The 17524-nt window shown below is 30.0% G+C and overlaps 1 protein-coding gene across 5 annotated transcripts in view; it reads right to left on the bottom strand.

Annotated features, from left to right (window-relative positions):
* The window catches only part of LOC145286018 (intermembrane lipid transfer protein VPS13A-like), a 965259-nt gene that overhangs the window by 242109 nt on the left and 705626 nt on the right, over positions 1 to 17524 (bottom strand). For all 5 annotated transcript variants that reach the window (XM_080134633.1, XM_080134635.1, XM_080134636.1 and 2 more), the window contains 4 exons: positions 15044 to 15262; positions 14058 to 14141; positions 8952 to 9062; positions 7487 to 7639 (listed from right to left, as the gene is read on the bottom strand). In XM_080134633.1, coding sequence (XP_079990759.1) covers positions 7487 to 7639; positions 8952 to 9062; positions 14058 to 14141; positions 15044 to 15262 — 567 coding nt within the window. The remainder of the gene's footprint in view (positions 1 to 7486; positions 7640 to 8951; positions 9063 to 14057; positions 14142 to 15043; positions 15263 to 17524) is intronic.

Below are 17524 nucleotides of genomic sequence, written 5' to 3'. Positions count from 1 at the left end.
TGTAGAATGATTTATTAGGACTATATATTAGAATTATTTATAAAAAATATTTGTAGAATGATTTATTAGGACTATATATTAGAATTATTTATAAAAAATATTTGTAGAATGATTTATTAGGACTATATATTAGAATTATTTATAAAAAATATTTTTAGAATGATTTATTAGGACTATATATTAGAATTATTTATAAAAAATATTCATAGAATGATTTATTAGGACTATATATTAGAATTATTTATAAAAAAATATTTGTAAAGTGATTTATTAGGACTATATATTAGAATTATTTATAAAAAATATTTGTAGAATGATTTATTAGGACTATATATTAGAATTATTTATAAAAAAATATTTGTGAAATGATTTATTAGGACTATATATTAGAATTATTTATAAAAAATATTTGTAGAGTGATTTATTAGGAATCTATATTAGAAGTATTTATAAAAAATATTTGTAGAATGATTTATTAGGACTATGTATTAGAATTATTTATAAAAATATTTGTAGAATGATTTATTAGGACTATATATTAGAATTATTTATAAAAAATATTTGTAGAATGATTTATTAGGACTATATATTAGAATTATTTATAAAAAATATTTACAGAATGGTTTATTAGGACTATATATTAGAATTATTTATAAAATAATATTTATAGAATGATTAATGAGAAAAATTTATAGAATGATATACAATAAATAATTTACTAGAACAATTTAACGGTTAATTAATTTAGGCACGAATGTTATCCATACACACATACCCATACATAAAATTTATAATGATTCATTTGCAAACAATGTCTACAGTTGGCTGTTGTTTTTTTTTTTTTCATTTACATTTTCCTCTTCGTTTATTATAATAGGTAAGTAGACGAAATTTTGAAACCAAAAGTCGTAGTTTCAATGAGCAAGCAAGCTGATCTGAGTTTTATATTTATATAGATTAATGGACTGTTTTAATATAAATAGTTAAGAGAAATATTTATAGAATTAATGATTTATTATAAATATTTATAGAATTAATTATTATAAATATTTATAAAATAATTTACAAGCAAAATTTATAGTATAATTCATGAGAAATATTTATCCAATGATTTTGTAGAAATATTTATAAAATGATTTTATTGAAATATTTATACAATGATTTTGTAGAAATATTTATACAATGATTTTGTAGAAATATTTATCCAATGATTTTGTAGAAATATTTATACAATGATTTTGTAGAAATATTTATACAATGATTTTATAGAAATACTAGCATTTCAGCCCGTTTGTTGAGCAAAAAAAAAAAAGGGGGTCAATTTTTTTAACTTTGACCCTATTATGACCCCTTAATATTTGTTTTGGACTAAAATCAAGTTATTAAGTTAGATCCATGTCCAAGGAACCTATATCTAAAATTTCAAGTGTTTAGACCCAAAATTGTCAGAGGAGTTTGGTAGAGTTCTCAAAGGTCAAATCATTGAACTTTGACCCCTTAACAGCCAAATTTCTGGCCAAAAACTGATCATAAAGATTTTCCCAAATCTCAGTACCCGGTATATCAAATTTCGAGTCTGTAGACTTAAAATTGACATAGTTATTGCATAGGGAAATGTACACACACACAGACACGTTCACTTTTATATGTATATAGATTTATACAATGATTTTATAGAAATATTTATACAATTATTTCGCATTTGGAGAATGATTTAATATAAATAGTTACAAAATTATTTATTAGAAATATATATAGAATCATTGATGAGAAACTTTTATAGAAGAATTTATAGGAAATATCTTATTTTTAATTGAAGAGTTATGTTTGAATGAAAGTTCGATCTTCTTAGAGACAAAAAAGTAAAAAGAAAAATATGTGGATATTAATGTTTGAGCAACATAGATAGGCAACAGGTTTTTAAAGATAATAAAACTGGAGAAACAGGAAGAGATAGGAGAAAAAATAATCACTTATATGATTTGATGCGAAGAACCAATGAATGCATAGTTTAGAAATTAGGATGAAAGTTTAGAAATTACTGCTCTTCAGACAACATAATTTTATACATTTTTATCTGGAACAATTATTTTACACCTAAAATTAAAGTGTCTAGTGACAATATGTCACTTATGTAAAATGTTTTTGCCTTGTGATGCGGGTATGAGATGAATGGATTCGCCAATCATTTTTATAACCAACGGCTGTGCTAAACAACCAATCAAAATGTCGCAAAATTATTATAAAAATTGTTGAATTTTGGATTCAATCAGTTCGCCATTTGCTACGTCACGGACCGCATTTAATTCTTCGCCGCCATCTTGGTTACTGATCTGAACTACACCACTATCTTGGTTACTGATCTGAACTACACCGCCATCTTTGTTCAACAACATCTCAGAACTTAAGAGGTTAACTACGCGATGGCTGCATTTGATTCTTGGTCGCCATCTTGGTTACTGATCTGAACTACACCGCCATCTTTGTTCAACAACATCTCAGAACTTAAGAGGTTAACTACGCGATGGCTGCATTTGATTCTTGGTCGCCATCTTGGTTACTGATCTGAACTACGCCACCATCTTTGTTCAACACAATATCTCAAAACTTATGCGCCCAGCCACCGTCTTTTCTTTGACGGATCGGAATCTAAATTCGAATTGTGGCAGGTAAAATTTCTGGGATATCTAAGGATTCGAAAACTACACAAAGTCTACAACAGAGAATCCAATCGACTCTGAATTTCTTGAAAAAAACGCGACTGCTTTTGCAGAACTGATTCAATGTTTAGGCAATAGAAGTCTGTCTCTGATTATAAGAGACACATTGGGTGATGAGAGGAAAGCATTGAACATATTACGAGAACATCATTTATCAAAAAAGAAACCGAAAATAATATCCCTATATACAGAATTAACCTCCTTGAAACGTAATGAGGATGAAACGATTACCGACTATGTCATAAGGGCAGAAACAACCGCCAATGCCTTAAAACTCTCAGGTGAAATAATAAGTGATAGCTTGTTGATATCAATGACCCTCAAGGGACTTCCAGCCGATTTTAAACCATTTACAACTCAGAAAGACAAACCATTTACAACTCAGAAAGACAAACCCATAAATTTCAGCGAATTTAAAGTGGCATTGCGCAGTTATGAAGAGACTAATCGTATGCTCGTGGACAATAATAACTCCAGCAATATTATGAAGTTCAAAAATGCTTCTCAAAAGCAGACACCACCAAATTACGCAACTCACCGCAACGTATTCTCCAAAAGTAATTTTCCCAAGAAAAAGAATAAAATTATCTGCTATAATTGTGGATGACCCAACCACAAAAGTTTCCAATGTCAATATAAACGCTATAAAATGGACTCCGTAAAAAACGTTGAGAACTTTGAGGAAGAACATACATTTCTATTCACATGTAACTTTGACAATACCACAAACGGTAAAAATCTCCTTGTAGAATGTAGAGCTACAGCGCATGTTATCACCAAGGAATCTGATTTTATTAATTTTGATTCAAGCTTTAATCCTCAAAGTCATTTTGTCGAACTTGCTGACGGTAGTCAAATAAATGATATAGTCTTGAAAAGAGGCGATGCTAAAATATACCTAAAAAATAATAAAGGCGAAATCTGTAACTGTATTTTAAAGAATACTCTGTTCATACCTACATTTAAGCAAGACATATTTTCCGTGTAGGCTGCAATTAAACAAGGCACGAATATACAATTTGGCCAAAGTACATCAAAATTCACATACCCCAATGGAACTGTATTTGACATTAAAGAAAATGGCCGACTATATTATTTAAAAAGTATGGTTCCCTCAAAAACTGCCTGTCACAACTTGGAAACCTGCCATAAAATTCTAGGACACTGCAATGCAGCTGATATTAAAAAATTACCAAATGGTAGTCAAAGGCATGAAAATAATACCTTCAGACGATCTCCCAAATTGTGATGTGTGTGCACAGGGGAAAATGACAAAAGATATAAGCCAAACACCAGACAAAAAAGCTACGAAAATTCTCTCACTTGTGCATTGTGACTGAGCAAGTCCGATCAGCCCGATGGGGAGAAATAATCTAAGGTACGTTTTGAACTTTATTGATGATTTTTCCGGTTTAATTATGGTTTATTTTCTAAAAAACAAATCCGACACTATCCTCGCCACTAAGAAATATTTAGCTAATGTTGCCCCGTACGGTTCAGTAAAATGTATTCGCTCAGACAATGGGACTGAATTTACTAGTAAAGACTTTGAACTTCTATTAATTAACCACCGTATTAAACACGAGAAATCGGCGCCGTACTCCCCTTCCAAAATGACACAGCTGAAAGGGCATGGCGAACCCTTTTTGAGATAACAAGATGCCTACTTATTGAATCGAAATTAGTGCATAGTTTATGGACATACGCTTTAATGGCAGCAGCATATATCAGAAATAGATTGTTCAATAAGAGGCTAGGAAAAACACCATATGAAGCGTTTTGCGGTGTAAAACCTAAAATGAATAGAATGCATCTATTTGGTTCTGATTGTTTTGCATCTATAGAAAACACCAGTAAACTAAATACTAAAAGCGAAAAAGGTACTTTCGTAGGTTACGATAAAAATAGTCCGGCATACTTAATCTACTTTGCAACTCAAAATGCTATAAAAAGGGTTAGATGTGTAAAATTCAATGATACATTAAATTTAAAAAATGGCGATCCAGTGGATGAAAAACGTGAAATATTACCTAGCATCTTAATCGATCACAATGAAAATATTAATAACGACGACAATTACAGTACTTCTCATGAAAACAGTAACCAGACACGTCGATACCCAATAAAGGAGCGAAAAAGGCCAGACTTCTTACAAATTGAAAAGATACAAGATTACGCCGTGGATTACTGTTATTCGTTGAACAGCGCACCGGAAAGTTATAATGAGGCGATTAATTCACAAAACCACCAAGAATGGGAACAAGCTATGGTATCCAAATTGAAAGCTTTATCTGAAAATAACACATACAAAATAGTGGCCAAACCAACAGATAAAAATATAATTTCTTCATGCTGGGTTTTTTCCAAAAAAAAAATCACAGCTTCTGGCAGTGAAACTTTTAAAGCAAGATTCGTGGCGAAAGGTTTCTCACAAATTCCTGGAGTGGAATATTGTGCAGTATTTTCACCAACGACAAATTTAACGACAATTAGAATTTTATTACAACTTGCCACTCAATACAATTTAAAAATACATCAAATGGATGTAAAAAATGCTTATTTAAATGCTCCGATTTACTGTGAAATCTACATTTACCCTCCAGAGGGATTTAAAATGAAAAATAAAATTGGGTGTGGAAATTAAATAAATCGTTATATGGACTAAAACAAAGTGCACACAATTGGAATTTAACACTCCATAATTATTTAATAGAACAGGAATTCAAACAATGTCCCGTAGACGCATGCATGTATACCAAAAATGTAGGTAATAAATTGTTGATTTTGGTTTTTTAGGTTGACGATATATTACTCGCCTCAAACTGTGACAACACTTTAAGAGATGTTAAAAATGAATTAAATAAAAAATTTAAAATGGCCGATCTTGGATGACTGTCATGGTTCCTTGGTATAAAATTTACCCATGAAAATGAAACTATAACTATGAACCAATCACGATACATTGAAAAAATTCTGCTCAAGTTCGGAATGCAAGATTGTAAGCCGCGTTCAACTCCCGTCGAAATGGGCATAAATAAAAATGTAGGGCCCGAAACAAAATTCATATATAACCGAATATACAGGGAAATGGTAGGAAGCCTCATCTACTTGATGACCGCAACAAGGCCTGACATATGTTACACTGTAACAAAGCAATCTCAAAACTTATCGAAACCGACAATGAAAGACCTTAATCGTGCAAAACAAATCCATCCTTCGTTACCTAAAAAAAAACAAAGAACAATCTTTAAGATTTAAAAAATCCACATATATTCTAAATTTAGAAGGCTTTTCGGATTCAGATTGGGCTAACTCTGAGGATAGAAAGAGTATAGCAGGGTATTGTTTTGGACTGTCAAAGACTGGACCTATGATCTCTTGGAAAACTAAAAAGCAAACTGCGACCATTTCTACCTTACTAACCAAATTAACCAATTAATACCTAACATAATGTTTCCAGTTTTTGTTACAAAAAAAAGAAAAAAAAAAGCCACTTGTTAAAACCCTTTTGTAAACTTTCTATTTTGTCAAATAGTTCTTTTTGTATCCTTTTTTTTGGCAAACATTTGTTAAAACAAAACAAAAATGTATATTTGTGAATTTTTGTGCATATGTTTATATGTATTTGAAAAGTATTCTATTTGTATGTTTATATATATTTAAAAAGTGTTTATTTTTATATGTATACAAAAAAAATGGCTTCTTTTTGCACACATTATACCAATATATTAATTCTTTTTCACCGATGAGAATAAAGACAAATTCCCATAAAACCAGAAGAAAAAGAAAAAAATATACAAAAAAAAAACAATTATTTTATTGGTTTATTTTTCTTTGTTCATTTATTTTTATTTATTTATTTTTCTTTCATTTTCTCAAGTGAAACCAAAATTGAATCCAAAAGGATTTTTCCATTATATCAAAAAAGGGTGTGTGTAAAATGTTTTTGACTTCTGATGGGGGTATGAGACGAATGGATTCGCCAATCATTTTTATAACCAACGGCTGTGCTAAACAACCAATCAAAACGTCGCAAAATTATTATAAAAATTGTTGAATTTTGGATTCAATCAGTTCGCCATTTGCTACGTCACGGACCGCATTTAATTCTTCGCTGCCATCTTGGTTACTGATCTGAACTACGCCGCCATTTTTGTTCAACATAATATCTCAGAACTTAAGAGGTTAACTACGCGACGGACTGCATTTGATTCTTGGTCGCCATCTTGGTTACTGATCTGAACTATGCCGCCATCTTTGTTCAACACAATGTCTCAAAACTTAACAGGGGTGAAAAAGAGTAAAAAGTAAATAAACAGCAACAAATTCAAGTAAGTCTCAAGAAACAAATATATGATCTTATCATTTTTATAGATAAGAAAAAGATAAGGAAAAAACTGACCCAAACTTTCTAGTGAGTTCATACATAAGTTTTGCAAAAAGCAAGTGCAGAGGTTTTATGTCACTGTCAAACTTTCAAGAAATACATGAATGAGGTAACTTTAAAAAAAGATATATTTGAAACCATACTTCTTTCCATTGCTGGCAAGAAAAGCTTGGAATTGTGTAACTGCCAAAATGCTTGTCATGTGAAATAATCCTTCTCTAGTCAGTTTGTTTCTGTTTTCAAAACATACACACACATACTGGCATGATTAGAACCTTAAACCTTTGTTGGAGTTTCTGAAAAAGTGATTGAATGTCTGAAACAAAAAGATGAGGAAAAAGCAAAATCTTATTGCTGTTCTTTATTTAAGACTAGTTACCTCATTTGGGGGCAAATCTAACCATAAATCAGCATCTTCATTCTCTTCCATGAATCGCAATTTAGACTTGGAATTGTTCACAACCAGGAAGTAAGGTAGCATTGTCACAATCTTGGTTAATTTCAGTTTAGAAAGCTGTACTTGCATCATGAACTATTAAAACAAAAATAAGATACATAAATACATAGAGACATAAGAGAGAGAAATGGAAAATACTGTAAAATTTTGAATACATTCATTTAACTGTATTACATGATGGATACATTTGTACAATATCATATTAGAAAAACTGTGATGAATTGGTTACTAAATTTATGAACACGTTTACAAACAATTTCTGTTAAAAGAAAATAAAAATCTCAACATCATTTTTTTCAGTCGTTCTGTGCATTATCCTGTTTTGCATGTGTTTCACATTCTAAATTTGTTCAGGGTTAGTTTGTTGCAGTCACCTGATATGTTTTACAGTTTTGCCTTGTTGTCAACAACTCTATGTTTATCTTGGTCTTATCTGTCGTTTTTTTTTTTTTAGTTAATTCTGATCACATTGCTTTGTGCAACAGCCAATAACGATTTTATTACTCTGTTCAGGTGTCATTTTTATAGTCGTTGTTTTGACACTCTTATAACTTGCATGTGTAATTGCTTCTCTTTCCATTTTGCTTTACTTGGCATTTTATTTTCCACTTAGCTCCTCATTGTATTTTGGCAGTGATTTAAGATAGCATTAATTAGTTCTCTTATTGCATAGTCCATGCAGTCTTCTATACTTACCAATTCTCTTCCCTTTTTTTCCTTTTTATATAGAGTCAATCAGTATCATCCTTTGAGTGCAGTTCCATAGTTCTTAGGTCCATGTTTTCTGAACAGTCCAAAGTAGGTTACTAGGATAATGCTCAAATATTTATTCTTTTTATTAGATTTCTACTATAGGATTTATTTTTATTATTAACTCACTAGCAATTCTTACAGGAGTCATTATTATTGATTTATCACATTATAACGAATGATCTTCCTTAGAGTCTGAGTGACAACAAGTCTTTTCAGATTTCGAGTATGTTTCATTTCTTTCCATCAAATTGTAAATCACTTTGCATTATCGCAACAGTCGTTTACCAATTATTTTTTGCAATGGCTTTCTCTGGATTTTAAATGCAAAAAAAGCCTTTCTAGGGTTTCGGTACTGTCCATGCCCTTCCATTGGAAGCCTATTCTACCACATGTGTGTTTGTATATTTAAGGGAGGAGGTGACAGATTATGTGATTTTTTTTAGTCTCAGTATAAAAAACAATGAAATACAAAATTCAAATAAAATATAGCTTACATTATTATATTTGACAAACAGTGATGTGATGTTAAAACATGCAATACAGGCAAAAGAATATGTTGGTGAAAATATGTTTAATTTGATTCCATACAAAAGTTGATTTGTTGTGATGTGAATTTAGCAAAGTAGACTTTTACCTGGTATTTACGGTTGCGTTCCTTATCATTGCAGATGACGACACCGGCACTGTTGACTGTATCCATGGAGAAGGAATGGGACCACTTGGAATCATAAACATGTAGTTTAGCCTGGAAACAAAGATGATATCAGACTCAAAGAGTTTTAATAAAAGATTGATGTAACTAATAAGAGAGAAAAAAAGATATCAAATATAAACATAGGTTGAGATCATTAGATTTAACTATTTTCTTAGAGGAAAAATGGAGAATTATTTAACTGAGATTTTAAAATTAATCCACTATTTTTATGTAATTACATGTACAGGATAGAACAATAAAATTGTTGCCTTGAAAAAAAAATAAATTAAACCACACATGATTCCATTTCCGTTTAATGAAAACTAGTCTTCTTTTTTTTTGTTGCAAACATTCTACTAGTTGGCCAGTTGTGTATAAGTTCCAAGAGCGATAGAGGCCTTCTATCATGTCTGAAAATGTTACAATGTTCGACAAGCAAGATCAGAGATGCACTGATCTCTACCGATCCAAGTTATGACAACAGGACCATTGACAGCACCTTCAAAATACAAATCCGAATGGTTCAACACTTAAGGGCACAGCTCAACAAAGTTTCCAGCCACAGTTATGGTCTTTGGTACGTTTTCAAGTGAAGGTCACATCATGCCATCTCACATGGTTGAAGTTGGCTTAAAAATCAACACCAAAGTGTACCTGAATGTGCTGAAGGATGTGGTGATCCCCTGGTGATCAATCAGGTGGCTGCTGGCAGACCCTGGGTGTGGCAGCAAGACTCGGCTCTAGCCCACATCCAAAAAGACCCAGGCTTGGCTTCAGAAGCTAGGACTTTGTACCCTTCTCTAACTGTCCCCCCTCCTCCCCTGACCTGAACTCACTGGACTACTTTGTTTGATCATATGTCGAGAACATCAACAAAATGACGTTCCACAACACCAAAGCCAGCTTGATCGTCGCCATCTATCAAGCTCCCACCATCGCAGTTCCAGACTTGTATTGAGGTGGTGATTGAGGCTGAAGGTGGCTAAATTGAATAAATATCATCTCTTCTACATAATCAAGTTACCTGAATTGATTTTTTCAATAAAAGTTTTAAAATAAAGCTGTAGTGTTGTTTTCTTTAGGGCGACAATTTTATCGTTCCACCCTGTAAATACCCTGGAAAACCTACTTATCTTAGAATTTAGAATGGGGGAGCAATTTCACATTTAATGTAAAATGGTCATCCATTTTTGGGGGGGTCAGTTAATAGCATTTTAAAGCTATATAAGTAGAATTTATTTTTGTGTTTCAAGGGAGATAAATATTGTGTACATTCTTTTTTTTTTTTTTGTAAGGGGGGATTAAAAAAACAATATTTTCTTTAACTCTCCCACTAAGTTCGGGTGATAACAGTCCTATCCACCAAAAAAAAAAAAAGTCCTAACTTAATCCTACCATTAACCTTTCTAGGTTGCAACAGAATCGCCTCACCCCTAAAAACTAATAAGAACTTTATTGCACCTAAGATTCAACATAATAAAAAAGAAACTTTACTGTTTTGAGTTCACTGTTGGGTGTTGAGGGAGAGCTTATCCCTATTTAAAACTATAAGGGTGAGAATCTAGTCCACCATAACTTAGTTATAAAATCGATGTAATTTGTTTGAACAGAACACAGTAAATATTTATTTTAAAATTTAACTCAATTCTTGTATTATTTGGATTATTCAAACTCCTGTTTTCAACTTAGATGTTACTCTTACAAGGTTTCAGCTGAATTAACTTCCACCTTCTTCAGATGCATCTTGTTGAACTCAGGAATATTTATATCAAACTTATTTTTTGTTTATTCACTTGTGCCATGCTTATCAGTGACATTTATACCTGCTCCATTTTTAATGTACACTATCATCATGATCACATCAAAATACAATGTAAAGTTATTTTACTCCTGAAAAAAATTTAACTTTGCAGAAAAAAAGGCAGCTGTATTTACAAAGTTCCAAGAATTATTTAAAATTAAATAAAACATTTTTGTCAACAAAAAATCCTGACAAACATCATTGCTAATTGAATTCTGAAAAAGTTAAATATAAAAACAATGTTTTTAATATTTTTTAATTCATTTTATGAATTATGGGCATTTTTTAATTATATAGTCGCCCAGCATTGGAATTAGAATTGGCATATATTACAAATGGTGGACAAAAAGTGAGAAAAAATTGAGCATTTTTAAAGGCTTGGTATTTTATATTATTACGTATAAGTGAATTTATTTTCAAATGTAAAAAGTCCACATGTCAGTTTCTTTTTAATTTCGAGTTCCCTGAACTGGTTGGAAAAAGAAATTTAAAAAGATATAAAAATTGTTTGAACTTTTAAACACAGAACTTTCTCTCTCCCTGTTTACTTTGTTTACTCCATGGCACAGAAAATACAGCTCCCCAAAATTAACAGTCTGGATTTGGATAAAAATTGTAATTTTAGAAAGATTTCTCATTCACTGATAGAGAACAGAAAAGATAAAGTGGCAAAGGATATAAAAATTCAGTTTTATATACACTAAAAAATAAATCAGAATTTTGTAAGAGGACAATGTTATGCAAGAATTTTAAGGAAAAATAAGCAAGCACTGATGACAGATTTAATATCCTATCTTGAATTTTAAATGAGTTTTATATAATTTTTAACCTTCAAATCACCAGCGCCTTAATACGACACAAACAAAACACTATCAGCAGCTTTTTGAAAATACCAAACAATTACTAGTTCAAAGATGAATTATTTTCAGACAGAAATAACTACTGTCATATGTAATGTGTAATCATTCCCTTCATTCATATGAATAGCACCAAACACAAAACGAGAAAAATGGAATGGCCTTCTCTTTACAAACACCATATATCGAACATCTATGTTGTATTTTATATATTAGATGAAAACAGTGTGTTTCTAAAGTGAATAATGTTCAAACAATTTTCTGTTGTAAACATTTTAACCACTTTACACAGAATTTCAGTTTCCCAACAAGACACTTTGTGTATTTCTTTATGAATTTAAAATTAGAATTGTATTTCACCGCAAATCATGGACATGATCCAATTGCAATCTTTCAATTCATAATTATCAAATTGTCAAAACTGCTGAACTTTCTGGGCACCAGAAATGTTAAGATTATAAAAATCAAATTGAAATCTTACCTATTTAATATTTAGATAAAGAGCAGAGGTTAGTTTGCTATGTAAGTAAATCGATTCATAGGTAGTATTTACAAAACTAACATAGCTGGATCTACCCTATGCTACTTCTAAAAATTAAACAGGTAAGTTTTTTAAAAAAGTTTTTATCATCTTAAAAATTGTTGCTGAATCGAGTGTTCCATAAACTAAAACATGTAATATGTACGTCTGTGTACTGTGCATAGGTGATTTTTTGCAGCATAAATTTTGTCAAAACAAAAGCATCTACTTATGTAAAATTCACTTAAGAATTTCCAAGTGAAAGTGTTTTTTATTTTAATTGTATTTAACATAATTTCACTTCGTTACAAACAATTGACATAATTGACCCAGTAAATGTAACAGTTCAATTTTGTAGAACATTTCAAGATTTTCTTTTAACATATGACACCAAATGTGAAGGGGAGTTAAATGTGTCGGTAATGCAGACACCATATCATCTTCACAAGTTTTATTTTCTTGTTAGCAATGAACATTAAAGCGGTATACTTTGCAATCTTAAAAAAAAAGCAATGTTTTCTATGTTCATGTGTTTATGAAAAAATGAAATCCAACTTTGTCAACTTATATTGGACTACTGTAAACTGTCTTTGGTTTAAACGAGAAATATATCTTTAGTTGTCTAACTATTTTCAATCAACTATGGGAAAAACATTTGAGAAAATATAGTTAGAAAGATCTACTTATATATATATATATATATATATATATATATATATATATATATATCCCTCTACAATTATATTTTTACTTTAGTGAAAATATATGCATATCTTTTCTAGTAACTGAAAATTTAAAAAAAACACTAACTCTATGATTTAATATTCAGACATTTAAAAAGAACAGAAATCGGTAATTGTATCAGAATTGAGAATTTAGAAGAGAATAAACAAGTGTATTGAAACCAGGAAAAATATTGGAATCATCCCATCACTAATTTGGACAAATCATGTTATTTATGTTTGCATGAAAAGCTAGAAATGTCAACATTTTTAAATATAAAAATATTATTTAATCACAGAAAGGAAATATTATGTCATCACAAAAATGAAATATTACTTAATCGTGGAAACAGAATATTACTTAATCACAGAAATGAAATAGCCATTAATTATAAATGCAAAATAACTTTACATGGCATAACTAATTATAATAAATCACGAATGCACTTAAGTAAAAAACAATTGAAAAAATTACTAAAATTAGATTAGAAGAACAAAATAAATAATATGAATCTCATCTAGTAGTGTGTAAGTAGATTAAAAATTTAAAAAATATTTAACAAAAATCTAATAACTCAACATCTCTAAGCCATGCAAAGGTCACTCTTTATTTGTTTGGCCAACATAGAAAGGTTTTTGGTGCTCTTCAAACAAATGGACTAAAATTCATTGGAAAAAAAATAGTTAAAGTTGGAAGGAACACACCTTGATTATAAAAAATCATCCTAGAACATAAATTCATGCAATTAATTTGATGATTTCCCTCAGGAAGGAAGCACAAATGTTTCTTTCAAACTTTTCATAAGTATTAATTTTATAATATTACTAAACTCTACTCATGTATTGAAGACTGTTCAAGTAAAAAATGGAACAAAAAATATATACAATTTATTTTATAACGATACAAATGAAATAGCAAATTTCATATAGACAAAGTGACAGATTTGACACTTTTTTCAAAGGAAAAGAAAAACATATTTTGGTCAATAATTGACATATTCTAAAAATTCAATTAAATAAACCAGAAATGAGATTGAAGAATTGAACTATAGAAACTGCCTCATCAAACCTGTAGTTGAAATGTTTCATTTGACAACCTTATATTTAGGTAACATAAAATTGTAACATAAGAATATATAACCACACCTTTTTCCTTCTATGTTTCTTGTATCTAAAAAGGACAGGCAGTCCTGATGGCGTACATTCAAACACTGCCTCAGAACCAGAACCCTGAAAATAAACAAAACTTTAATTAAAACCCGTTTTCAGCTTGAATCAGCAATATCTGATGTTATTTTAATCAAAAGTTTTCAAATTACTTTCTTTTCACTTTACATTCAAATTCATTCTTTCTGCCTTTTTGTTATTTCTGTAAGTATGTTACATCATCTAACAGTGATGACAAAATTATCATCAAGTATTGAATGGTGGAGATGGATCCATTGGTGACAAGTGCAAGTAACAGTACCAAATATTTTTATTATTCTGTGACTGTTTTCGACTCTTACAGATTCTATAGGCATCCTGTAGACATCGTAAGGAGAAACTTCTCAAAACTAAAGCTTATTAAAATGTTGTAATCTTAAAGGGCTAATAATAAATAATAAACCACAATGGTATATTTACAAGGGTGTGTATTTAGAGAATAGTATCTTACAGAATGGCTGTAAAATTTGTAGCTCATTGACAGTCTTTCTGTAACATATTAGAAGGAAACTTATTTTTGTTGTCATTATTAAAATTAATTGGCGAATTAATTTCATTTTTGTTATAGATTTTTCTATGTGACACTCCCTTTTACTCAATATCTCTTGAATCTTTGTGAACTTCCGCAATTTGAAATTATCACAATGTTTGTTAACTATGCGAGCGAAAATAGCATAGTCTTCAACTTTTTTCTTTGTGATATTAAACACTGTAAGTTAACATTCAAGATAAGCACCTATAGTGTTAGAAAAGAACTACTTTCTCTTCCTATAATCCACATAATTATTTCTAGTTGTACCTGTTATCATACTTGAAGTAAATTGTAATGAAGTAGCTTCATTTTTAAGTTGTTCAATTAGGTCTTCAGATCAAAGTAAAGGCAATTTCTTAATGATACAAGTGAATGAACTTTAATTATTACTCACCCGAAGCATTATAGGAAATTCTGTTTTATTGATGATCCAATAAGGTGAGTAGATGCGCAAATCATGTGACAACATCTGTAATGAGTGAATACTAAGACTCAAATGTTTTTCACAAGAGTCCATGTCAGTTTCGGTTTCCATTGAAATCGCTTTGAATTCTTCAGTATCACTTGAAATATCCAGATTGCCACTCCAATCACAGGATAAATAATCAGTGATCTACAAAAAAAATTTTTTAAATATTTTAAAATATCATGAAAGATAATGTAAAAACATTGATGGAGGAATATGTATCAGTAACAATCTTAGTGCACAGAGTACAATAGTCAATTGAAGAAAAGTTTGTGTTTAATACTAGGCATCATATTTTCGCCCAACTTAAATAGCAATGTAAATTCTTCTTCCTAACAGCATTATTATAAACAAAGAGAAAGCATGTTATTTTAGTCAATGTTTTAAGTGATGCGGTTGAGAGCAATTCATTAACAATACTGAAATGAAACCATTCAGGATTATGTCATTCTTAATAGGTTGAGCAGAAATGTGGCAGCTGAATACACTTGTTGTTCACCGAAAATATATGTTCGACACTAAAAACCCTATTGTTATATAATCTATTATACAAAGTAAAATCATCTCTATATACATTTGTGTTCAATAGCTATTTGAACAAAAGCTTCATATAAAAATCGGTTAGATAGGACACATATTGATTCCTATCAATTTATTTGAATTTTATATTTAGTCCTGCTCAATATAAGAAAAAAGTCAAATATAATAAAAGTCAGAATTTTCCCTCTTTTTATGAAAAATATTTTCTTATTCATTTTGGTTTTGTCTTTCTTCAATTTTACACTTTCATTTCATTTTCATACACTAGAAAGACACTTTGTAAGACACATACTTCTAGAGTATCATTATTATTTCATATTTCAATTTTGCTATTGTAAAATTAAATACTCTATATTTTCATATGCATGAGGTATGCTTTCTCTCCCTACACAGTTTCTTTGTGAGATGCGTTTTTTTAATAATCCACACACTCTGTGATAAATAATCATTGCATTTGTTAATCTTGAATACCAGAATGACAAATAACAAAAGCACTTTTTAGTTTTTTTTTAGTGTTGGGGTGATTAATTGGAATAGGAATTGGGAATCAGAAAAATCGGAACCTATGGGGGTATCTGAATTGGTATCAGAGTTGGAAAAATTTGTGCCTAATTTCCGATTCTAAAAACGATTCTTTTAATATTTTTTAAACTTAATTTTCCATTGCTTGTACTGATGATAAATCTTTATTGTTTTTAAACTATTAGTAAAACTAAATTCTATAGATCATAATAACATCCAAAATAAGATGTATTTTTTTTATTTGCATAAAATAAACAAAACTTGAAACTTTGCAAAAATTCACTAGGTATCCTCTAGAAGAATCAGTTTATTTACGAGATATCGAAATAATTGTTTAAAATCAAAGAAATATTTTGTCAAGAAAAATAATATCAAACATTATTGCTTATGCAGGGATTCCTATGGTGCCCTAGGTCGTCTGAAGCCCAATCAGTCTCACTTCTCATATTGAGTTGGAAGGAAATATAAGGCAATAAAATCCCAGATTACTAAAAGTATTTTTGGTAATTAACATCTTTGATACAGTTTTGCATTGACAATTTAGTTTTCACATTTCCTATTAACTGACACTACACATGAAAGACTACAAAAATTTGCCGAAGTAAAAATGTCTGTGTATTTTAAAAAACTATTTTAAAGATATTCAAAATGTGTTTCATAATTTGAAAATTAATTACTAACATATTTTTTATTTATTTTTGTTTAATATTTATTTTAATGTAATGCGAAAGTTTGAATTGTTTTCTTTGTAAAAGCCAAATATATTCTTTTACTTGGAAGAAGAGTAATTTATCTTACCTATGGTAACATTTATTGGGTGGGTATATTGTTTTATTTTTGAGCCATTATCAAGACTTCAAAGTCACGTGTCGGACATTTTTTTCTTGTTCTCACATAACACCAAATAAACATGGTGACATTTCTTGGATGCGTTTCTATCAGTACTTTGTTTAATTTCCGATTTCTGAGCGATTATTGAGGCTTGATTATGGCTCAAATGAAACCACCATTTTGTTTTTCGTTTTAATTCAATAGGATTTACACTAACATCATTTTTAAGTTTAAAAAAACACACTTTAAAATAAGTTCAAATGCAAAAAAAAAAAAAAAGAATAAATTATCCAGGTAGTTTGAAGAGTAGCTTAGCTTGTTTTTGGTAGCATTTATTTTTTGTGTTTTTATTTGTTACACCCTATTTTTCTTTCTTGGTTATTTTGAAAAGTCATCTGCCAGGCGAGAAGAAAAAAACAACAAAAAATAAATTTAGGAATTTAAAGTGTCTGTTTTACATGTAAATTTAACGTAAAATAAACCTCCATATCTGAGTAATTCTAGCGTTTTAGGGCA

This window comes from Euprymna scolopes, chromosome 10 (genome assembly GCF_053919585.1).
Source record: "Euprymna scolopes isolate OS-2025 chromosome 10, ASM5391958v1, whole genome shotgun sequence".
In the NCBI taxonomy this organism is placed as follows: Eukaryota; Metazoa; Mollusca; class Cephalopoda; order Sepiida; family Sepiolidae; genus Euprymna; species Euprymna scolopes.
Note: the sequence above shows the minus strand (reverse complement) of the source record. Positions and strands in the feature narration are given on the sequence as shown.